This window comes from Dermacentor variabilis, chromosome 7 (assembly GCF_050947875.1).
Source record: "Dermacentor variabilis isolate Ectoservices chromosome 7, ASM5094787v1, whole genome shotgun sequence".
In the NCBI taxonomy this organism is placed as follows: Eukaryota; Metazoa; Arthropoda; class Arachnida; order Ixodida; family Ixodidae; genus Dermacentor; species Dermacentor variabilis.
In genome coordinates, this window is record NC_134574.1 from 134344343 (window position 1) to 134368886 (window position 24544).

The following is a 24544-nucleotide window of genomic DNA, read 5'->3' on the forward strand; positions in this document are numbered from 1 at the left end:
CACTCCTGGCAATCGCTCGCCACGTTTTCGACAAGCGTGATTGCCGAAAAAGGTATGTGTTTCGAAGCCATAGGAAGCGCCGCAAACTTGTCTAGGATTCGCTACATGTGAAACTAGCTGCGTCACACGGCCGAGCTGCTTTTCCCTAACTGCGTCACAATGCCAGGAGCGGCGAGCTTGCCTCACATATACCCCAAAAAGTAAGGAAATTAATAACAATAATGTTGGGATTCAGAGAAAGCGCCACGGACTTGTCCCAGTAAGATTGAGTACACGTGAACCTAGGGGCGTTACACGGCCGAGCTGTTCTTCACTTACTGCATCAAAACGCCAGACGTGGTGAGCGTGCCTCAAATATATCTTAGAAAGGAATGGAATAATTGCAATAATGTGGCGGGGCAGAGAAAGCGTCACAAATTTGTTCCAGTGACATTTAGTACATGTGAATCGAAATGCGCCACATGGCCGAGCCGCTTTTTGCTAACTGCGTCACTAAGCCGGATGCGGCGAGCATGTGGAAAAACTAACGAAATAGGTTACAATAATGTCGAGGTCTAGAATAAGTGGCGCAAACATCCCACACTACGAGTCATTAACTCAAGTTATCTGCGCCTGGACAGCCGAGCTGTTTTCCGCTAACTGTGTCACAAGTCTCGGTGTCCTACCGTAAGCCTAAGTTTGCTTGAGGTGCATAGCAGACTGTCAAAAAAAAAATTCTCGCCTTGCGCAGTCCAATAGTGCAGCCGTGCCATGCCGAAGTGTAGAAGAAACGCAAGAATACGCCGAGAACCCACCCAACGGGGCTACATCTAAAAGACAACAACAATTGAAGAGATGGGTAGCCTAACTGGTGAACTTGACATACGCAGCCGACTGCGCTCGCTTCAGAGGCTTGTCTCGAGCATGACGCTTCCACCTTGCGCGGGCGGTGAGCCGTTTGCTTGTAGCTAAATTAAGTTATTGGGTTGTACGTACCAAAACCACTTTCTGATGTTGAGGCACGCCGTAGAGGAGGACTCCAGAAATTTTGATCACCTGGTGTTCTTTAACGTGCACCTAATATAAGTACACGGGTGTTTCTGCCTCCATCGAAATAGGGTAGCCGTGGACAGGATTCGATACCGCGACCTCGTGCTCAGCAGCCCAACTACATAGCCACTGAGCAACCATGGCGGGTAGCTCGTAGCTAGGTAACTCAAGGAAAGTAAGTCGCGAAGTATGAGTTCCTTCACACGCAAACATTGTCAGCTTGAGACGGACATAATTAAAACAATAAAACGATGTCTGGTAACTTATTTCACAGAATTTTCCTATGCTCGCGGCAGCTAATGGACAGCGTTATTACTTGCGTGACGTATATCATGCTGCCAGTTTTCGCTGAGTGCCAATTGTTGTTGAATTTCTTTCTCTGTATTGTTAGTGGTTGAAATGTAGTCCCCGAGAAAAGGATAAGTATACGCGTCAATATGAGCTAATTCTGTTTAACTTATTGGTTTTTAACATACCAGAAATGCTTTTTCTTTGTTATATTTTATAGATAATAATTATTTAGGAATACTAAACTGAGATCCCTATCCAGTTTATGTTTTTATTGGATGGTAATATTTTAACAAAACTTATTGATGAAGAATTGCGTTTTTAATTTTCTTTGATATATCACATAGGAGATGATGAAGCTGAAGCTGACCCCGAACAGGGGTCACACCAGCCACACGGGGAAGAGACAGCATCCGGTGGTAAGTGCTTTGGACTACCACTACAGTTAAACTATGTGCGTACACTTCCAATTTATTTCATTTTATGCCTGTTTATGCAGTACTAAAATTTAGTTTGATCATCTATGATTCAGGCAAACATACCTGAAATTGCCCACTTCTAAGGTTATAAGTTAGGAAGTCGCTTTAGAAAACTCGACTTGCTAAAATGAACATTGTCTTTTTATCATGACATACTGTTCCACTATTGATATGCCCAAAGCATAGCCAGTAATAAAGGCGATTGCAGTAAAAATTGATCGTAACATCTTCCGACGCCCGCATATATAATATCCTGCTTTGTACGGCTTTACATTGTATTGAACGAAACCCCAGATAGGTGAATGAACACATGAACGTGGTGGCGTAGCCTTTTGCCTTTATGCCTCGGAGATGCAGCAGTTGCAGATTGCGTAAGGCATCATAGCAATTAAATGTGTGAAGTAAGAACGTTATTATCCATATTTGCTATCTCTTCGCAATGTATGCAAGCAGGTCATTTGTAATTGATTTTTGATACCTATGATAATTTGCTAATTAGCATTTCTCGTAAGACTAAAACAAAGACGCAACAGTCATTGAGAAACATGGGTATCCATTCTTTGAATCAGTATTATGGTGGCCAAGGAGGAGGGACCCAGGACGACCGCTGTCTATGTATTGTCGTTGTGTTGCGCGCTCATTCAAGGAACGCATGAATTCCAAGTCGGCCAGCTTTCCACCTTATTTAGCTTGGCATAGAGCGGTTGTCAGCTACTCCAGATGCCATAACTTCTCTAATGTGCGTAATTTCGTATTTTCTTTAGCAATGCGAAGTCGATGTCATTACAGAACTGAAAACAAAGCACTGCTTTATCCCGCAGTTTTCATAGGGTCAGCAAGGTAGAAATTTCTAGCGCCAGGCATTGAAAGAATGTAAAATTGAATGTATGGTCTTTGTAAGGTCATTACGTGATAGCAAAATACTGATTCTTTATAATTTGAACAGGCCGAATTAGATAAAACCCAGCCACAAGAGACTGTACTAGACAATTAGTGTCATTTTACGGTGCCTTTCTGTGTAGGAGAACCGCAACTTATTGTTAACGTATAATTCCGCTTTGCAGCTGAATTAGCAACATAAATTGTGTGTTGAACAGCCATTTTGGTTGTAGCGCAACGTGGACATCAGGACAAAATTATCAAAACAGGACCAGACAGCACCTTCTTTATTTATTTACTTCTTTATCGATACTATTAGCCTAAAAGTCAGTACAGTGCAAAATAGTCATTAAGTTAATCTGCAAAAATTCCCTACAAACAGGAGCGCACTATACATCAAACAATAAAAACAATCTTTGATTAAACAAACCAATTTACTGTCTCTTTGCATACTTGCCCACTGAGCTATAAAACGAGTGTCAATGAACGTGTCTAACTGTCGCCCTTGTCTGAACCGTGTCCCCTACAGGACTTCTAAGTGAGGTAGAGTTACTGCTCTTACTTGTAACAACGGCGAACTTTCGTTACGGAAGCTATTTGTGATTTTGTATTGTTAGTAGTGTGAAAGTGAATGGCAGACCACGGCAAAATTTCTACGCGAGTGTTTTCAGGGCACCTGATGGAACTTCAGCGTTAAAAATATATATTTCCTTATCACTGCTAGATTTAAACAAATTAAGAGTCAGATGTCTGCCCTGAAAGGTGTATAGGTATTTCTGGAAAATATTCTGCTTGAAGATGCCAACGGCACCAAGCAGTTCAAAGAACAATAAGGCGCTGCAAAGCTCCTAAAGCAATGATTTGAATCTATTTACAAAATATACATCAACACTGGCCATTCCATACGTTCTCAGTACCGCGCTTCAATATTTTAAATTATTTAGCTGTAAAGGGATACGGCTAAAAAAAGCTGATAAGGTTTGCCAATTGCTGTTATGGCGAGTGCACCCCTCATACATCTGCCGCCATATCATATTAAATATTTTGCATTGCCAAATGCAATCTATTGTAAGCGTCTTTGTCATTATTCACATGTATGTTTCAGTGAGGACATACAGGATGCCATATTCTCGTTGATGCCACAATTTCGTGTACTTCGTAGACAGGACGTGACGTCAAGGAAGGGCGCAATGATTGTGGGTTAAAAATATATTGTGCTTTTAACCTTCATACGAAGTTGTGAGTTTTATCAAGAAATAACAAGAACATAGCGAAGGCATTATTTTACTGCAGGTTCAAGTTATACAAGGCCAGGGTCGAGGTCTTCCAAACTTGGAAACGACGCGTGAACATGCCGACCATTCGGGCGCGTCAATCGCGGCGTCGCGGTAGATGTTTTACCATAAAGTTGGCGCCACGGCCAGCGAAATGAGACCTGGCGCCGCGTAATCGCGGACGCCGCAGGTTGGACAGGGTTCTCAAACAAGTCGCGTCTACTTCCACTTATGCCCTGATGCTATGGCAGCATCCCTATGACGTCATGGAAGATTGAAATGTCATAGCTCATTTTTCTTTTATCTTGAAATTTATCTTACTGACAATTTGGGTTTGTGTGCGCTGTTTATCATAAAATTCCTTTTGTTCGTCGTTCTTTCATAAGCTAAGTCCAGATCGAGAGGAAATATGCTACCTTGAAGAAAGCGTTGTAGGGCCAATTTAGAGTGTGGCACTTGTCCACTTTTACAGCGAAGTGTCTAAACCTAAGTCGTAGGTACGCGCGAACAATCCAGTTCGTCATCTGGAAGATACGGCGTATCTGTCACAAGAAAGCTATTCGGGAACCACATTCTGCGTAGCTTCGCGATGTTGTTAAAATGCCTACAAAGCTGCTTCTCCAAGACGCATCCCTGAGGTTACAGGGTACCTGACGATTCCGCGTCTGGGGGCATATTTATGCTAAAGATCTGGGGGCATATTTCTGCTCCGCCTATACCCCACAACATAGACCCCGAGTTCCATCACGGCCGTCGGTAGGCCCGTATCGAAGCCATTTGGCGACGCTACGGCTCTCAAGATGGAGTGGTCTACACAGACGCAGCGAGACGCCCTCGCGGCGACCTCATGACCGTGGTGGTAGCGGATCAAAACGGAGGATTGATAGAACGCACAACAATAACGGCTTGCCGTAGAGTGGAAGCGAAGGAAGCCGCGATCGACATGGCCATGCATGCGGAAGTGAATGCCATTATCAGCGATAGCAAGCAGGCCATCGGCAATTTCGTCCGCGGTAGAAATTCCCAACAGGCGTAACATGTCCTCACGCGGTGCCCCCTAAGCGGCTTGAAAACCCTCGTTTGGACCCCCGCTCACGCGGCTCTGCCCAGCAACGCGTCGGCTCATTGTTTGGCTCAAGATATCGCACGCCGAGCCTCGTCCGCAAATGCGGACGGCGTGATAGAGGAGGAGAGACACGAGGAACCCAGCGAGACTTATCACGAAATTGCCCATAGGCATCGCTTGAGACGTCGCGCGCTCCCACCACCAGCCAAGCAACTCGATCAAACGCAAGCGGTCGGGTTTAGGCAACTCTAGACAAACACAATTCCACACCTAAAGTACATTAACAAACTCACAGGGGGCAAGGAAGGCGACCTATGCAGGCTCTCTTCACAAACAGGGAAACCCACACACATAGTGAGGGAATGCACCTCGCTCCCGTTTGCTGATCCCCCTGTCAGCAGCGAGACTGACTGGACAGCCTGGCTCAGATCTGGGGATGTCGGCCGAAAGCCTGAACTGGTGGACTGGGTGGAGAAGGCCAAGCTGGCCCAGGCCCTTACTTGAGCCCGATCCCTCAGCCACCTCCCCTTTCCCCTTCCCCCTTTCAATAACATTTACCACCGCCACCACAAAAAATGTGGCATAATCTTAAACTTGCAGCCGCGTCGAAGTTGCGAGGTGTACACATGTGAACTCCATGTGGTATGCATATCACTGTCTCCCTATAGACTGGATTAGAGAGTTCTTTTTTGCTAGGTGTATGATGCGTTATAGTGATAGCTCATCAGCTAGGCACTTAGCGCAAGCACGTGGTATGCCGCCAAAATTGCGGCCGTTACAGTCACTAACCCTAATAGCAACCGTAACCGTGATTACGTAGCAATATGTCAGCGCCCATGCACCCAAGGTAGCCCGCTTTGATATTGTTATGTGTGGAAAGACCGAGACAAAAGAGACTATTTACACTCTATTTACAATGGAGCAAAACTGACAGGCATAACCTACACACGCATGAAAAGTAAGAGGGATGAGAAATTAGTCCTGCAGACCTGGACCAGAGATGGGTGTTTGTAGATGGCAGCATGCTTACTTCTGCTACCATGTAAACGAGGAACCTCGTTCCGAAGATTCGGTTTATAACCATGAAGAGGCGGCAGTGTCGAGGAGCGAGATGACAAGCCGCCACCAGGGGTTCCACTGGCCGTTTTCCGACCAGGTGGTAGTGAAAGTACATTTCTTGGCGTGGTCATCGAACATTCTGTGGTACTAACAGATGTGATAGGTACTCGAATTAAACATAATTATGGGGTTTTACGTGCCAAAACCACTTTCTGATTATGAGGCACGCCGTAGGGGAGGGCTCCAGAAATTTCGACCTCCTGGGGTTCTTTAACGTCCACCTAAATCTAAGTACACGGGTGTGTTCGCATTTCACCCCCATCGAAATGTGGCCGCCGTGGCCGGGATTCGATCCCGCGACCTCGGGCTCTGCAGCCTAACACCATAGCCACTGCGCAACCATGGCGGGTTACTCAAATTGCGCGACGAGTCGGTGCACGGAGCAGAACAACGCCTTTGGCGTGCAGAGGGTGGTGACGACGTGATGTCGTTTGGAGAGTGGCTATCACCCTGGGAAGGTAATAAATATGTGCTGCTTTATATTTCAAACAACAGAATTTTCTGGGTTAACGGAAGAAGTGGTGACCTTGGAATGTTAACCTCGTAGATTTTGTCAGCCCACACAGCATAATGATTATTGTTGAGAAAATCTTCTGCCGAATACAGTAAAAGGCGGTCGGTTTTAAGCATTACAAGAGTAACAAGTCCGTGAACAAGGTGTCTTTGTGCTGGCGTCCCTGTCTCCCAAAACTCGCCGCATGCTGCTGAGTTACCACCGGTCCACGAGCTGCTGACCAATGAGGAGCTGGAAACGCATGTGCTCGTTCAAGATTGTTCGATAAGTAGTCTTCCACTCCCGATCTTGGCAAGGTGTGTCTATTCTTGGCTCGGCAATAACACTGACCTCTTCAGCCACATCTAATGGTAGAAATGAGAAGGCGTCGTACAACCATGTCATCACCGAGGTAATGCGCTGAAGATGGAACTCCACTTTCAGCTGAATGCGTGAGACTTGCGTGGGATTTCGGCAAAAAGAAGGCCCACGGATTTCGACCATCACCTTGTCCGTCTGTATTCTGTTAGGGTCGATCATGTGCTGTGGAACAGTAGGGTGAGCTTGTGTCTGTGTCCAGCGTGACCACTGTGCGAAGGGCACAGTAAAAAATATTGTTACCCATTTGGGGCCCTATAACGCAAAACTATTCTAATACGTTTTTATTCCAATCTCCTGACGTAAGATTTGCGTAACCGCCGACGGAAGCATAGGGCGCTGACCCGCAGGGCTATGTGAATAGACTAATCAAACGCTATCCTCGTTCATAGGAAGTCACTTTTCTATTCTTGATAAACGAATAACATTATCTACACTGATCGACTTGTCGTGTCTAATTTGTTGACCAGAGACAAGGAGAACGCTCAAGTGGAAAGGTATTCGATAGGGCCGAGCCTGCGCACTGAAAATCAATAACCGGGTAGAGAGGGTGGTGCCGGCGTCTGCAATTGGTCCGCTTTCCTCTACTAAGCTTCTGGTGGCAGGTCGAAAATCGCGGCGGCATGCAACTAAAAGTTAAGTATGGCGCTAAAAGGCATCCTCAGCAAAGAAGAGTCGGCAGAATGAGGTCGCAAACGTGCTGAAAGTGTCTGAAAGCGCGACATGGCCACGCAAAAAGCTTTATGGTATGCAAATAAACCCATGCTCTCCGGCAGGTGCGACTAGCCAGTGTCTGAGCTGTCGGCGGCAGCCATCTTTTAGTCCTTCCGGAAAGGGGCCGCCTGAGGCTATTCAGAAGAGAATTCAGTTTTGTTCGACATATTAATGAATCTTTAACGCACACACTTCCTTTGAAGTCGTGAGATCTCGCGTTTTTGTGACGCCGCGTGACCGGCAGGTGAAGTGGGGGTCGCGACAAAAGTTTTGACCAATAGCCGAGGACTCATCCCGATGAGGCGTGAAATCACAAATAAACCTTTTTCTTTTGTTCTTTGCAATCATGCATAATCAGTATGTTTACATTATTTCAGATGGGGAACTGTCACGATTTTCGTGACGTCGCGTGACAGGCAGGGGAAGTGGGGGTGGTCAAAAAGTTTTTGAGGAATGGCGGAGGTTTAATTGGAAAATTGGAATGGTAAACTTTGGAACAGCTTTATCTTATGGCGCCCTTTCTGTCTGGAACCTTTCTGCTGGCCAGTTCGCGCTTGTGCGCATACCACGAAGCAGGCACCGTAATTCGATTTATCATCTTACGCTGGCTTAGCGTTGACCCTTCCTTAACGAGGACCCTGCGATAATTGCTTCACTAAATTTATACTTCCTATATGATGATCCTGTTGTGCGCGAGAAGTGTTTGGTAGATCTTCTAAAATTCTAAGATTTGGCAGTACTCTTATCTTGAAAAACACTTACTGAAATTATTTTCTTGGGCGTTATGCTTGCCCACATCCTTTACTCACTCCCATCGGAACAAATCACGTTTCTACTAATGCATAAATACACACTCGACAAGAATCACTTGCGTCCATACTGGATTTCAATAACTGATGCCGGAACCCACTACGACTCATACTTACGTTCAGACTCACTCACCAGGACTTGGTCACCTCCTTTTATTAACGTCGACTCACACACGTTGACAGTCACTAAGTTCAACTTTACGTCCACTTAAATTTACAGTCGTTTATTTACTTGCAAACTCAACATTGATCGGCACTCACATTCTACATACTCATATCAATACAAGCTCATTGCCCGCATTCCATATCCACACATAGATGCAATCGCACCTGTTCTCACTCGCTCTCAATCAATCCTAGGTCTGTGAGGTCAATATGGATATGGCCCGTTCCACCTGCTCATGAGTAGGCCGACATATGCCTGGAACAATATAGTCAACCACTAAGTTCCTTGACCAATTGCCAAGCTGTCCTCCCGGCCAGTATTCATTTGTATACTGATTGCGTATACACCCGCTTTCAAATTTAAACGCATATACTACTTTTGAGGTGGTGGCCCTCATACAAACACTAAAAAATTGTAGTTCCATGGACATTTTTCTGCGATGATGTTGAAGACGTGCTTTTGGCGGAACCTTCATTTCTGTTACATGCATTTAATTAAATTGGAATGTGAAAGACGGCTACCATGTGATACACTAGGCAGCGCTCGACTAAGTTCGCAGCAGCCATCGAGACCCTGATTTCTCAACTTTCTGTGAATAACATTATGCATTAAATCATCACCCATACTATGATAAGTTTGAATCAATTCTGTTTAAATTATTCGTCTTTTTTTACATACAGGGAATGGTTTTTTTTTTCGTATTTCATCGATATATTTTTTTAAATACCAAAATTTGGTCCCTATTCAATGTGTACTTTGAATCAACGGTATTATTTTATGGAACTTAACAATCAAGAAATCGCGTTTTCTATTTTGTATGGTGCATCACCCAGCAGACAAAGAAGCTGCAAGTGGAACATCTACGGCGGGGACTACGACACAAGGGAAAGGGTCACCATCCGATGGTCAGTGCTTTTGCAACGAAGCTGTATACATCTACCGCCCAAGAAAATTTTCGTGTCGTAAGCAAACATCTCCCCATACGTGGGCCGATCCCTGAGGTAGTGCAATGGCAGGCCGACCCACGGCAGAGGTGAAGCAGACGTTAAGCACATCCAATACGTGGTCCGATCCCGAAGATAGTGCTATGCCGGGCCGACCCATGGTGGACGTGAAGCAGGCGTTAAGCACTTCCCATATGCGGGCTGATCCAAAAGGTAGTGCAATGGCGGGCCGACCGGCGGCGGAGCTGAAGCAGGCGTTAAGCACATCCAATACGTGGGCTGATCCCTAAAATAGTGCTATGCCGGGCCAATCTGCGCCGGAGGTGTTGTTCGCCATTAAGGGGTCCACATACGCTGCTTCGGTGGTCATCCTTCTTCAAATAGCGGAAGGGCATTGATATATTTTCTTTTATTTTCACTACAAGTAAACAGTTTGGAAACACTTCCACATTTATTTCCATTTGTTACTTGTTCATGCAGCACTGAAAAGTATTCTGACATCTGTGGTGCTGTCAAACATAAGTGAAATTGAGCATATGTGAGTTTATAAGTTTATTTAGGAAGTCGCTATGTGAAATAAGTCTTCCTACAATGTAACATGCAGCACCGTCGAAGGTGCGAGTTGTACACAAGCGATATCCATGCGGTGCGGAATATATTACCACGCGTAACTCTCTCCCTACGGCTCGGATTTTAGAGTTTTTCTTTTTTTTTTGCTAGGTGTATGTTACGTTACAGCGGCACCTGATCAGCTAGGCACTTAGCGCAAGCTCGTGGCATGCCCACAAGATGGCGCCGGTTGCAGTCCGCAACCCTAATAAAAACCGTGACCACGATTATGTAGCAATATGGCAGCGCCGATACAGCCAAGGCAGCCCGCTTTGACATTGTTACATGTGAAAAGACAGGGGAAAAAGAGAGCATGTACACTCAATTCACAATGGTGCCAGACTGGCAGGCAGAGCCTACACACGCGTGAAAAGTTAGAGGGATGAGAAATTAGTACTGCTGACCTACAAAATTGGAATGTAAAAGCCTGGTATCAGATGGTACATAAAACAGCGCTCAATTAAGTTCGCAGCAGTCATCGAGACCCTGATTTCTTAACTATCTCTGAATAACGTTCTGCATATTATCATCACCATACAATGATATCTTTGAATCAATTCTGTTTAAATTATCACCTTTTTTTACACACTCCAAATGCGTTTTTTTTATTCCGTCGCTAATCATTTTTTTTTATAAATAATACAACCTGGTTCCTATTCAATTCGTGCTTTCAATAAACGGTATGTTTTTATGAAACTTGATGCTCAAGAATCGCGTTCTCTATACTGTATGATGAATCACGCAGGAGAGAAGGGAAGTGAAGGTGGAGCCTCTGCCGCGGGGACTGCGACAACAGTGGGAGGCTCAGCATCCGGTGGTAAGTGGTTTTTACTTTCACTAGAGCTAAAGTGTTTCGATACAGTTCCGCATTTATTTCCGTTTTATTCTTTCTCATGCCGCAGTAAAAATTCTTCTCACATCTGTGATGCTGTCAAACATAAATGAAATTGCACATTTTTATGGTTAAGCTTATTTGGGAAGTCGTTATGGAAAAGAAATAGAGCTACTCCAATGAATATTGTATTTGTTATCTATTATAATATGCAAATGTCAGAATGGGTAAATCAGAAGGGCGATTGCACTGAAACTTCGCTCGTAATATCTTGCGATGTCCGCATACATAATGGCCTATACGGTGTACAGCTGCACATTGTAGCCAACGAACCCCCATTAATGTGAACGAACAAATGAACCTGGTGGCAATATTTTAGGAGGTCTGGCTTAGAGATGCACCCGTTACCGATTGCGTAACGCATCATAGCAATAAAATATTTTTAGTAAGAGCTTGCCTAACTTGCGTGGTATTTCGGCAATAAGGTTTCCCGTGGAGTTGCGCCATCACCCCGCCCGGCTGCCTTTTGTTAAGGTCGACCCTGGGCTGTGGAAAGGTCACGTGAGCTCGTGTCCGTGTCCGGCGTGACCACTGTGTGAATGGCACAGTAGAAAAAAAAGAATGTGTGACCCGCTTAGGGCCCGGTAACGTAAATTTATTCTTGTATGTTTTTATTCGGATCTTGTGACATAAATTTTGCGTAACCGCCGACGCAAGTATACGGCACTGCCCCGCAGGGCTGCGTGAACAGACCAATCGAACGCTCTCCTCGTTCATAGGCGGTGATTTTTCTGTCCTTTAAAAACGAATAACATTGTCTACACTGATTGGCTAGTCGTGTCTAATTTGCTGGCCAGAGACGGGGAGCACGCTTAAGTGGAGAGGCATTCGATGGGGCCGAGCCAGTGCACTGAAAATCAATAGCCGGATGGAGTGGGTGATGCCGGCGTCCGCGATTGGTCCGCTTTCCCTACTTAGCTTGCGGTGGCAGGTCGAAAATCGCGGCGGCAAGCAACTGAAAGCTAGGTATGTGACTAAAACGGATCCTCAGCAAAGAAGATTGGGCAGAATGAGGTCGCAACCGTGCGGAAATGGCTCGAAAGTGCGACATTGCCACGCAAGATGCTTTATTGTATGCAAATAAACCCATGCTCTGCGGCAGGTGCGACTAGCGAGTGCCTGGGCGGTCGGTGGTAGCAACATTTATACCTTTCGGAAAGGGGCAGCGTGAGACTATTCAGAAGAGAATTCAGTTTTGGTCGGCATATTAGTGCATCTTTAACGTATACACTTCCCTTAGACGTGGTGAGTTCTCGCGGCTTTGTGACGCCACGTGACAGGCAGGTGAAGTGGTTGTCGTGACAAAACTTTAGACCAATAGCCGTGGACCAATGGCGATGAGGCGTCAAATCACAAATAACTCTCTTTTTTGGTCTTTCCAATCATGCATACTCACCGTGTTCACATCGTATAACATGGAAAGCTATCGCCCTTTTCGTGGCGTCGCGTAACAGTCAAGTGAAGTGGGGGTGGACCAAAAAAGTGTTTGACCAATGCCGCATGGCTGATTGCAGAAATTGAATAGAAATGTTTCGAATAGGTTTACTTTAGATCGTCATTGTTATCTGGAAAATAGCGGTTAACCAGTTCGTGTTCATGCACATGCCACGAAGTAGGCACCGTAATTCAGTTCGTACTGTTATGCTGGCTCAGTGGGGGACCTTCGTTAACGAGGGCCCTGCGATGTTGTGTTTCACTAACTTCATACTTCCTAATTGTGTTCCTTTTGTGCGCCAAGAATCGCTTGCGTTCATACTCGATTTCAACAACAGATGCCTGTGCCCACTACGACTCATACTCGCGTTGAGGCTCAATCACTCGGACTTGCCCAACTACTTTTGTTTTCGTGCACTCGCACACATCGACAGTCACTCAGATTCAACCTCACCTCCGCTGAAACGTACAGTCGTTTATTTACTTGGATATTCAACGTTCATCGGCAGTCAAGTCTACTAAAACTCATTGCACGCATTCCATTTCCACGTACATCGATGCAATCGCCCCTGTTGTCACTCACTCACAATCGATCCTAGGTCTGGGAAGACAGTGTAGATGGAGCACGTTCCAGCAGCTTGTGAGTAGGCCGACATATGACCGCGACAATATAGTCAACAACAGAGTTCTTTGACTAATCACCAAGATGTCCTCTTGAACAGTATTGAAGTGTATACTGCTTGTGTATAAGCCAGCTTTCACATTCAAGTGTACATATTAGTTTTATGGTGTAGGCCCTCATAAACACACAGAAAAATATTCCAGTTCCGTGGACATTTGTCTGGTACGATGTTGAAAATGGGCTTCTTGCGGAACCTTCACTTCTGTTACATGGATTTAATTAAACAATAATGGAAAACGCTGCTATCAGATGGTACACAAGAGAGACCTCGATTAAGTTCGCAACGGTGATCGAAACCTTGAGTGCTTGATTTTCTGTGAACAACTTTACGAATTCAATCATCACCATACAGTGATATCTTTGAATCAATTCTGTTTAAATTATTCGTCTTTTTTTTACATACGTGAAATGTTTTGTTCTGTTGTATGCCATGGATATTAATTTTTACTGATTCTAAAATCAGGTCCTTATTCAATATATGATTGAAATGGACGGTAATATTTTGTTAACTTAATGATCAAGAACCGTGTTTTCTATCCTGTATTATGCATCACGCAGGAGACAAAGGAAGTGCAGGTGGAGCCACCGGAGCGGAGAGTACAACAGGGGAAAAGCCAGTACCCGGTGGTAAGTGCTTTTTGCTTTCACTACAGCTAAACTGTTTGGACACACTTCCGCATTTATTTCCATTATTGTACTTCATGCAGCACTAAAAATTATTCTGACATCTCTGATGCTGTCAAGCATAAGTAAAATTGCCCATTTGTAAGGTTACAAGTTTATTAAGGAAGTTTCTATGGAAAAGAACTCGAGTCACTCCAATGAATATCGTATTTGTCATCTATTCTACTATGTAAATGCAAGAACATAGTCAATCACAAAGGTGATTGCAATGAAAATTCGATCGTAACAACTTCCGGCGCGCGCATATATAATTTCCGGTGCTGTATAGCTGCACATTCTTTCCAACAAACCCCCATAAAGGTGAACGAACCTCAAGGCGAAGTTTTCTGCGTGTCTGGCTTAGAGATGCAGCAGTTGCAGATTGCGTAACGCATTATAGCCATAAACATTTTTACTGAGTACGTTATTATCCCTATTTGCTGGCTCTTAGCAAAATAAAAAGACACATCTGTTGTAATTTATATTTAATATCTACGATAATTTGCTGCTTACTGATTGATATTTAGTATTTCTCTTAGGGCTGACATTCGGACGCAACAGTCACTGACAAGCACAGATATCCATTCTTTTAATCAGACGGGAAAATGACTGCGTCCATAGACGAAGGGCCCAGGACGAGCGCTGTCTACGTGTTGCAGACGTTTTCCGCGTTGATTTAGGAAATGCATCAGTTCCGTATCGGCCAACTTTCCACCTTACATCAATGAGTATAGAGTGGTTGTGAGCTATTGCAGATGCGAGAATTTGTCTAATATGCGTAATTTTGTATTTTTTTCAAATGCGAAGTCGATTACATTACAGTACTGAAAACAAAGCACCGCTTCTTTCAGCAGTTATCATAGCACCGGGTCAGCAAAGTTGCAATTTCTAACACAGGGAATTCAAAGAATCTAACATGTAATGTTTTGTCTTTGAAACGTGATTATGTGACTGTACAATATTGATTCTCTCAATTTGAATGCGCGGAATTAAATAAAGTCAGCAATGAGAGACTACTTGACAATTAGTGTCATTTTACGATGTCTTTCTGTATAGTAAAACTGCAACTTTGTGGTACCTGTACAAGTCATCTTTGCACCTGAATGAATTAATTTTACGTTGAACAGCTAGTTGGGTTGTAACGCAACGTGGGCCTCACGAAAATATTAAAAGAACGACAGTGCTACCTTCTTTATTTATTTCGGTTCATTCCTTTGTCGATACTATTACCCTAAAGGTCGCTACAGTGTGAAATAGTCATTAGGGTAATCTGCGATAGTTCCCTACAGACAGGACCACACTATAAATAAATGAGAACAATCTTTGATTAAACAAACCAACTTATTGGCTGTACGCTTACTTTCCGATCACCTATAAAGCGATTGGGTATCAAAGTGTCCAACTGTCCACCCTCCCCCCCCCCCCCGCTTGTTTCAACAGTCCCACCTACAGCATCTCTAAGTGAAGTAGAGTTAGTGCTCTCGTTAGTATACAATGGCGAACATTCGTTACGGAAGCCAATTTTGATTTTGATTCACTTGTAGTCTGAATGAGAACCAACTTATTGTCTGTACGCTTACTTTCCGATCACCTATAAAGCGATTGGGTATCAAGGTGTCCAACTGTCCCCCCCCCCCTCTTGTTTCAACATTCCCACCTAGAGCATCTCTAAGTGAAGTAGAGTTACTGCTCTCATTAGTATACAATGGCGAACATTCGTTACGGAAGCCAATTTTGATTTTGATTCGCTTGTAGTCTGAATGAGAATGGCTGACCCCAGCAAAATTTCTAAGGGAGTGCTTTCAGGGCCGCATTGAACTTCAGTGTTCAAAAGAAAATATCTGCTTGTGATGCCGATTTAAAGAAAATAACAGTCAGATTTCTGCCCATATTATTGTATTGGTATTTCTGGGAAGTATTATGCGAACAGATACCGGTACCACAAAGCAGTTTAAATAACGATATGGAGCTGCAATCATAAAGCAGCGATCAGAATCTGCAAAATGTGCACCAACGCTGGCCATTCACTATCTTTTCAGTACAGTGCTTCAATATTTTAAATAATTTACCTATAGAGGCAAATGGCTAAGAAGAAAGCTGACAAGGTTTTCCATACGTTGTCCTGGCGACTACACCCTTCTTACACCTGCCTTTATATCATCTTTAAATAATTTGAAATCCAAATAAAATCTATTGTAAGCGCATTTTTCGTTATTCAAATGCCTATGTAACTTTTGCAATTCACATGCCTTTTTCTCATGATTCCATGCAAATTCTGACATTTGGCGTCAAATAGTAACAAAGGTCTAGATGCTAGTCTTCGTTTTATATATAGAAATCTTATGCTGTCCAGTCCAGCTCTGTAGAATTTGTTTTTTATTAGAGAGGCTGGAGAGAAACAGAAAAAAGTTGACAGTCACTTCACCATGTGCTGAAGAGCATCAAAGCGAAAGAGTAAGCTGTCCCAAGACATTAATTATATCACTTCACATTATTATTCGAGTGAGTTGTTACTTGCTATAACTTCTTTTCTCCCAAAGAAGGTCGTGGCTTTGAGTCTCCAAAATACCTATATCTTAAGTAACGGTGCCGTAACTTCGCCCTACTTAAAACCAAAGGTCGTAGGTTCGCTTCACACCAATGGTTCTGGGTTCGAACTTGAATGGTGGCTCCAATAATTTCGGTGCGATTGAGTTTCGGTCCCACAAAATACCGAGGGTTCGACTGCCACGAAAGGTCGTGGGCACGAGTCCCACCAATGATCGTTGGCCGCACCATCAATTTTGATTAAATTATAATTTTGGTGACATAATGCCGGAAAAATGGTTTTTCAATAACGCCGGACAACGTATTTTTCGATCCATGAGGCCTTAGAAACACACACACACACACACACACACACGCACACACACAAACATACAGCTACCAAAGCTAGTTTATGGATAGCTTCCGAACATGCAGAACATTAAATGACTCAGGAGGCCGCAAAGAATTCCAATGAGCGTCATGAAGATTATTTCATGGAGGAAGGCAGGATGCCATAGTCTCGTCGATGCCACGATTTCCTGTACTTCGTAGACAGGACCTGACATCAAGGAGGTAGTTGGTCAAAAATATATAATGTCCCATTTAGCTTCATGCCATGTTGTGAATTTTACCAAGAAAAAAGAAAAACATTACGAAGGCATCAATTTTCCTACGATTTTAACAAACGCAAGACCAGTGTCGAGGTCTTTTAAGCTTAGGAAGCACGCGTCAATATGCCTACAATTAGGGCGTGCCAACATTGGCGTCGCGGTAGATTTTTATCATAAAATTGACGTCACGGCGTACGATATTATACCTCCCGCCGCGTCATCGCAGACAGCGCAGGTTGAGCAGGGTTCGCAAACAAGTCGCATCTACTTCCGCTAATCGTCAGCGGATAATCATCTGCTGCTATGGCAGCCTCCCTATGACTTCATGAAAGAGTGAAGTGTCGTAGCTCATTTCTTGTATCTTAAAGTTTATCTTAACGATAACCTGGGTTTGTATGCGCGTCTTATCAGAAAATTCAATTTGTCACAGGCTAAGTCTACATGTACACCAAATATGTTGGCATGAAACAAGCGTCGTAGGGTCAATATACAGTATGCCACTTAAACACTTCTCCAAAGACGTGTCTAAACCTGCGTTGTAAGTACGCGAGAACAATCCAATTAGTCGTCTGAAAGATGCGGCTTATATATCACAAAAAAGGTATTCAGCAATCACATTCCGCGTGGCTTCACGATGTTGTTAAAACAGGTCCAACTCCTGTTCTCATACACGCATTTCTTCAAGAAATAAACTGTGATATACCCTTCTTGCAAAGTAACTTTCAGCACTGTCGAAGGTGCGAACAGTACACAGGTGATATCCAGGCGGTGCGGAATATAGTACTGCGCTGTCTCCCTACAGTCTCGATTAGAAAGTTTTCCTTTTCTTGCTAGGTGCATGATAAGTTACAGCGGCACCTTATGAGCTAGGCGCTTAACCCAAGCACGCAAAAATGCCAGCAAAATTGTGACCGTTACAGTCCCTACAGCTAGAATAGAACTGGCAGAACTTTCGAAGATAATCAACAAGCGTAAGACAGCTGACATAAGAATGTATAATATGGATAGAATCGAACATGCTCTCAGGAACGAAGGAAGCATAAAAGCAGTGAAGAAGAAACTAGGAATAGGCAGGAATCAGATGTATGCGTTAAGAGACAAAGCCGGCAATATCATTACTAATATGGATGAGATCGTTCAAGTGGCTGAGGAGTTCTATAGAGATTTATACAGCACCAGTGGCACCCACGACGATAATGGAAGAGAAAATAGTCTAGAGGAATTCGAAATCCCAAAGGTAACGCCGGAAGAAGTAAAGAAAGCCTTGGGAGATATGCAAAGGGGGAAGGTAGCCGGGGAGGATCAGGTAACAGCAGATTTGTTGAAGGATGGTGGACAGATTGTTCTAGAGAAACTGGCCACCCTGCATACGCAATGCCTCATAACCTCGAGCGTACCTGAATCTTGGAAGAACGCTAACATAATCCTAATCCTTAAGGAAGGGGTCGCCAAAGACTTGAAAAATTATAGACCGAACAGCTTAATGTCCGTTGCCTACAAAGTATTTACTAAGGTAATGGCAAACAGAATCAGGAACACGTTATACTTCCGTCAACCAAAGGACCAGGCAGGATTCCGTAAAGGCTACTCAACAATAGACCATATTCACACTATCAATCAGGTGATAGAGAAATGTGCAGAATATAACCAACCCTTATATATAGCTTTCATTGATTACGAAAAAGCGTTTGATTCAGTCGAAACCTCAGCAGTCATGGAGGCATTGCGGAATCAGGGTATAGACGAGCCGTATGTAAAAATACTGAACGATATCTATAGCGGCTCCACAGCCACCATAGTCCTCCATAAAGAAAGCAAGAAAATCCCAATAAAGAAAGGCGTCAGGCAGGGAGATACGATCTCTCCCATGCTATTCAAAGTGTGTTTACAGGAGCTGTTCAGAGACCTGGATTGGGAAGAATTGGGGATAAGAGTTAATGAAGAATACCTTTGTAACTTGCGATTCGTTGATGATATTTCCTTGCTGAGTAACTCAGGGGACCAACTGCAATGCATGCTCACTGACCTGGAGAGGCAAAGCAGAAGAGTGGGTCTAAAAATTAATCTGCAGAAAACTAAAGTAACGTTTAACAGTCTCGGAAGAGAACAGCAGTTTACGATAGGTAGTAAGGCACTGGAAGTGGTAAGGGAATACATCTACTTAGGACAGGTAGTGACTGCGGATCCGCATCACGAGACTGAAATAATCGGAAGAATAAGAATGGGCTGGGGTGCGTTTGGCAGGCATTCTCAGATCATGAACAGCAGGTTGCCATTATCCCTCAAGAGAAAAGTATATAACACCTGTGTCTTACTAGTACTCAGGTACGGGGCAGAAACCTGGAGGCTTACGAAAAGGGTTCTACTTAAATTGAGGACGACGCAACGAGCTATGGAAAGAGTAATGATAGGTGTAACGTTAAGGGATAAGAAAAGAGCAGATTGGGTGAGGGAACAAACGCGAGTTACTGATATCCTAGTTGAAATCAAGAAAACGAAACGTGCATGGGCTGGATATGTAGTGAGGAGGGAAGATAATCGATGGTTATGAAGGGTTACGGCCTGGATTCGAAGGGAAGCGTAGTAGAGGGCGGCAGAAAGTTAGGTGGACGGATGAGAAGAAGTTTGCAGGGACAACATGGCCACAATTAGTATATGAACGGGGTAGTTGAAGAAGTATGGGAGAGGCCTTTGCCCTGCAGTGGGCGTGGTAAGGCTGATGATGATGATGACAGTCCCTAACGCTAATAGCAAACGTAACCGTGATTACGTAGCGATATGGCAGGCGCCCATACAGCCAAAGCAGCCCGATTTCATATTGCTACGTGTGGAAATACACAGACAGAGACTATTCTCACTCTAACCACAATGTTGCCAGACTGGCAGGCATAGCCTACACATGCATGAAAAGTTAGAGGGATGAGAAATTAGTCCTGCAGACCTGGACGAGAGATGCGCTTTGGTAATGTACCATACTTGCTTTTGCTGGCACGTCAATTAGGAATCTCGTTCCGATGATTCGGTTTAAATAATAAAGTGGAAGCAGTGTCGAGGAGCGACGTCACAAACCGCCTCCACGTTTTCCACTGGTCATTTTCCGACCAGCTGCAAGTCAATGTGTAATTCATGGCGCTGTCGTCAAACATATTGTGGCACCAGCAGATCTGAGAGGTACTCGAATTACGAGATGTGTCGTTGTGCGGAGTAGAACAACGGTGTCGGCGCGCAGAGAGTGGTGGCGACGTGACACAGGTTGGAGAGTGGCTTTCACACCAGCATGGTATCATATGTGCTGCTTCATATTTCAAACAACAGAATTTTCCGATATAACAGATCAAGTGGTGACCTTGGAGTGTTCCCATAGTAGACGTTTCCAGCCAACAAAACAAGACGATTGTGGGCGAAATCTTCCGCCCCACCCGGAAGAGACGCGGATGGTTTGAAGCACGTACAAAAGTAACAAGTCCAACAACAAACTTCATGAACATGTTACTCGCAGACGACGTATACGTAGTCTTCACTTGTGCTTTGGCTGCTGGCGTCCCTCTCGCCCAAAACCGACGCATGTTGTTGAATAACCAGCTGTTCCCGAGCTGCTCACCAATGAGGAGCTGGAAGCGCACGTACTTGTTTGGCATTGTTCAATACATAGTCTTCAACTTGTGACTTTGGCAAGGTGTGTATAATATTGGCTTAGCAACAGCCCTTACCTCTTCCGCGACATCGTATGGTAGAAATGAGCAGGCGTCCTACGACCATGTGGTAACTGATGTAATGCTGTGAAGATGGAATGGCACCTTCGGCTGTGTGCGCCAAACTTGTGAAGTGCTTGTGCCTTTTGGGTCGATCATCTGCTGTGGAAAGGTCAGTAGAGCTCGTGTCTGTGTCAGGCGTGACCACGGTGCGAACGGCACACTACGAAAAAAAAATTTTGTCTCCCTTGGGGCCATATAATGCAAAACTACTCCAATATGTTTTTATTGAATGTCCTGACGTCAAATTCGCGTAAGGACCGACAGAAGCCTCGGACGGTGACCCGCAGGGCTGGGTTAACAGACTAATCAAACGCTCTCTTCATTTATACGAGGTCGTTTTTCTGTCCTTTAAGAACGAATAAAGTTACCTACGCCGAGCGGCTTATCGTAAATAATTTCTTGACCAAAGGCGAGGAGCAAGCTCAAGGGAAGGCATTCGATGGGGCCGAGCTATTGCACTGAAAATAAATAACCGGATAGAGAGGGTGGAGCCGGCGTCTGCGACTCGTCCGCTTTCTGTTACTTAACTTGTGGTGGCAGGTCGAAAATCGCGGCGGCATGCAACGGAAAGTTAATAATGCCCCTAAAAAGGATCCTCAGCAAAGAAGAGTCGGCAGAACGAGGTCCTAAACGTGCCGAAAGTGCTCTAAGGCGTTACACGGCTACGCAAAAAGCGTTATTGTATGCAAATAAACCCATGCTCACCAGCAGGTGCGGGCAGCCAGTGCCTGAGCGATCGAAGGCAGCCATCGTTTATTCCTTTCGGAACGGGGCAGCGTGAGGCTATTCAAAACAGAATTCAGTTTTGTTCGGCATGGTATACCAATTTTAACGCATACACTTCCCTTTGACGTGGTGAGTTCTCGCGGTTTTGTGACGCTGTGTGACAGGCAGGTGAAGTGGGTGTCACAACAAAACTTTGACCAATACCCGTGAACTAATGGCGATTGAAGGTCGAAACACATATGACACCTTTTCCTTTGTTCTTTCCAATCATGCATAATCAGCGCGTTCACATCATAACAGATGAGGAGCTATCACGGTTTGCGTGACGCCGAATGACAGAAGGTGAAGAGGGGTGGTCCAAAAAAGTGTTCGATTAATGGCGCAGGACTGATTGAAGAATTGCAATAGAAAAGTTTTGAATAGCTTTACATTAGAGTGCCCTCGTTCTCTGTAAACTATCTGTTAGCCATTTCGTACTCGTGCACATGCCACGAAGCAGCCACCGTAATTCGTTTCGTCCTCTTATGCTGGGTTACTGTGGGTACGTCCTTCCTTAACGAGGGTCCTGCGATGTTATGTTTAACTAACATCATACTTCCTAAAAGGCGATAATTTTGTGCGGGAGAATTGTTTCATCGAGCTTCTAAAATTCTGAAATGTGGCAGTAGTCCTTTTTGGAAAATTATTTACTAAAAGTATTTTTGGGCGTTATGCTAGCTCACATGGTGTATTCACTCCTGTCGGAACAATACACGCGCCTACTCATGCACAAATATAAACTCGCCAAAAATTGTTTGCGTTCATACTGGATTTCAATAACAGATGTCGGTACCCACTATGACTCATACTCGAATTCATACTCACCAGGACTTGTTCACGTTCTGTCGTTTACGTCCACTGACACGCATCGAGAGTCACTCAGGTTCAACCTCCCCTCCACTCAAACTTACTGTGGTTTAATTACATGCATACTCGACCTTGATAGGCAGTCATATTCTACATACTCAGGTCAACTAAACCTCATTGCACGCATCCCATTTCCACACACATCGATGCAATCGCAGCTGTTGTCACCCACTCACAATCGATGCTAGGTATGTTGAGTCCGTGTGGACAGAACACAATACAGCGTGCTCATGAATATGCCGACTTATACCTGGAACAATATAGTCAACAATATAGTCATTTGACCAATCTCTAAGCTGTACTCTTAACAGTATTCATTTGTATACTGCTTGCATTTACACCACCTCACAAATTTTAGTATACATAATATATTGTGGTGCTGGCCCTAACACACACAAAAGAAATTGGATACTTCCATATACATTTTTCTTCTAGGTTGTTGGAAATATGATTTTTCCGCAACCTTCACTTATGTTAAAGTCACTTAATTAAATTGGATGTAAAAGGCTGCTATTAGATCATACACAAAACAGCGCTAAATTAGGTTCGCAGAGACCATCGAGACCCTAGATTTGTTAACTTTCTGTGAACAACATTACGCATTAAATTACCACCATAAAGCAAATCTTTGCATCAATTCTGTTTATATTATTCGTCTTTTTTTACATACGGGAAATGCGTTATTTTGTTTTATTCAAATTATATATTAAATTTCTAGAAATACGAAAATTAGATCCCTATTCAATATATCCTTTTAATGAACAGTATTATGTTATAAAACATAATGGCCAAGGCTAGAGTTTTCTATTATGCATGATGTATCACGCAGGAGAGGGAGGAAGTGCAGTCGAAGCCTCGGGGACGGATACAACAACAACCGGGGAAAAGTCAGCAACCGAAGGTAAGTGCTTCTTGCTATCGCTACAGCTATGTTCGTACACTTCCTCAATAATATCCATTTTGTGTTTGTTCATGCAGCCCTAACAATTATTTTGACATCTATGATGCTGTCAAACATAATTGAAATTGGCCGTTTGTAAGGTTATATAAGGTAATTTAGGAAGTCGCTATGCAAAAGAACTCGCGTTCTTCCAATGAATATCGTATTTGTCATGTATTCTACTATGTAAACATAAAAACCATAGCTAATCACAATGTCGATTGCAGTAAAAATTGGAACAGAAATCTTCGAACATGAAGTGGCTATCACACAAGTATGGTAATGTAAGTGCTGCTTCATATTTCGAACAACATAATTTTTCGAGGTAACGAAGAAAGTGGTTACGTTGGACTGTTCACCTCGTAGATATCTTCAGCCAACACAGCAAGACGATTGGGGGGCAAATTTTCCACCACCTCCAGAAAGAGGCAGACGGTATTCAGCATGTACAAGAGTAACAAGTCCATGAACAAGCTGCCTTGACTCTTAATGTCGCCGCACGTTGCTGGGTAACCATGGTCCCTTAGCTGCTCACTAATGAGGAGCTGGAAGCGTACGTGTTTGTTTGACAATGTTCAATACGTAGTCTTCCACTTGTGGTGTTGGCAAGGCGTGTCTAGTATTGGCTCTGCAATAAGACTGAACTCTCTTCAGCCACATCCTATGGTAGAAATGAAAAGGTGTCGTATGAGCATGTGGTAACCGAAGTTTAGCTGTGAAGATGGAACTGCACCTTCGGCTGAGTGCGTCAAACGTGCGTGATGTTTCGGCAAAACGGCGACCCGTGGAGCTGGACCATCGCCCGGTCCAGCTGCGCTCGGTTAGGGTGATTGTCGGCCGTGGAAAGCTTGCGTGAGCTCGTGTCTGTGTTCGGGGTGACCACTCTGTGAAGGACACAGTGGGAAAAATTGTGTGACTCATTTCTTGGCCCTTTAACGAAAATCTGTTCCAATATGTTTTTATTCCAATCTCCAGATGTCAAAGTTGCGTAACCGCCGACGGCAGCTTCGGGCGGTGATCGGAAGTGCTGTGTGAATTGACCAATCAAACGCTGTCCTCGTTTACAAGAGGTCACTTTTCTTTCCTTTAAAAACGAATAACATTGCCTACACATAACGTGTTGTCTGATCTAATTGGCTGACTAGAAGAAAATCTATAACCG

The 24544-nt window shown here is 44.1% G+C and overlaps 1 protein-coding gene across 1 annotated transcript in view; it reads left to right on the forward strand.

The window, feature by feature from the left end:
* Window positions 1-834: 834 nt before the first annotated feature.
* Window positions 835-24544, forward strand: part of LOC142588858 (uncharacterized) — a 73914-nt gene continuing 50204 nt past the window's right edge. Inside the window, exons 1-2 of the mRNA XM_075700678.1 lie at window positions 835-928; window positions 1665-1736. Of these exons, the coding sequence (XP_075556793.1) occupies window positions 835-928; window positions 1665-1736 (166 nt within the window). The remainder of the gene's footprint in view (window positions 929-1664; window positions 1737-24544) is intronic.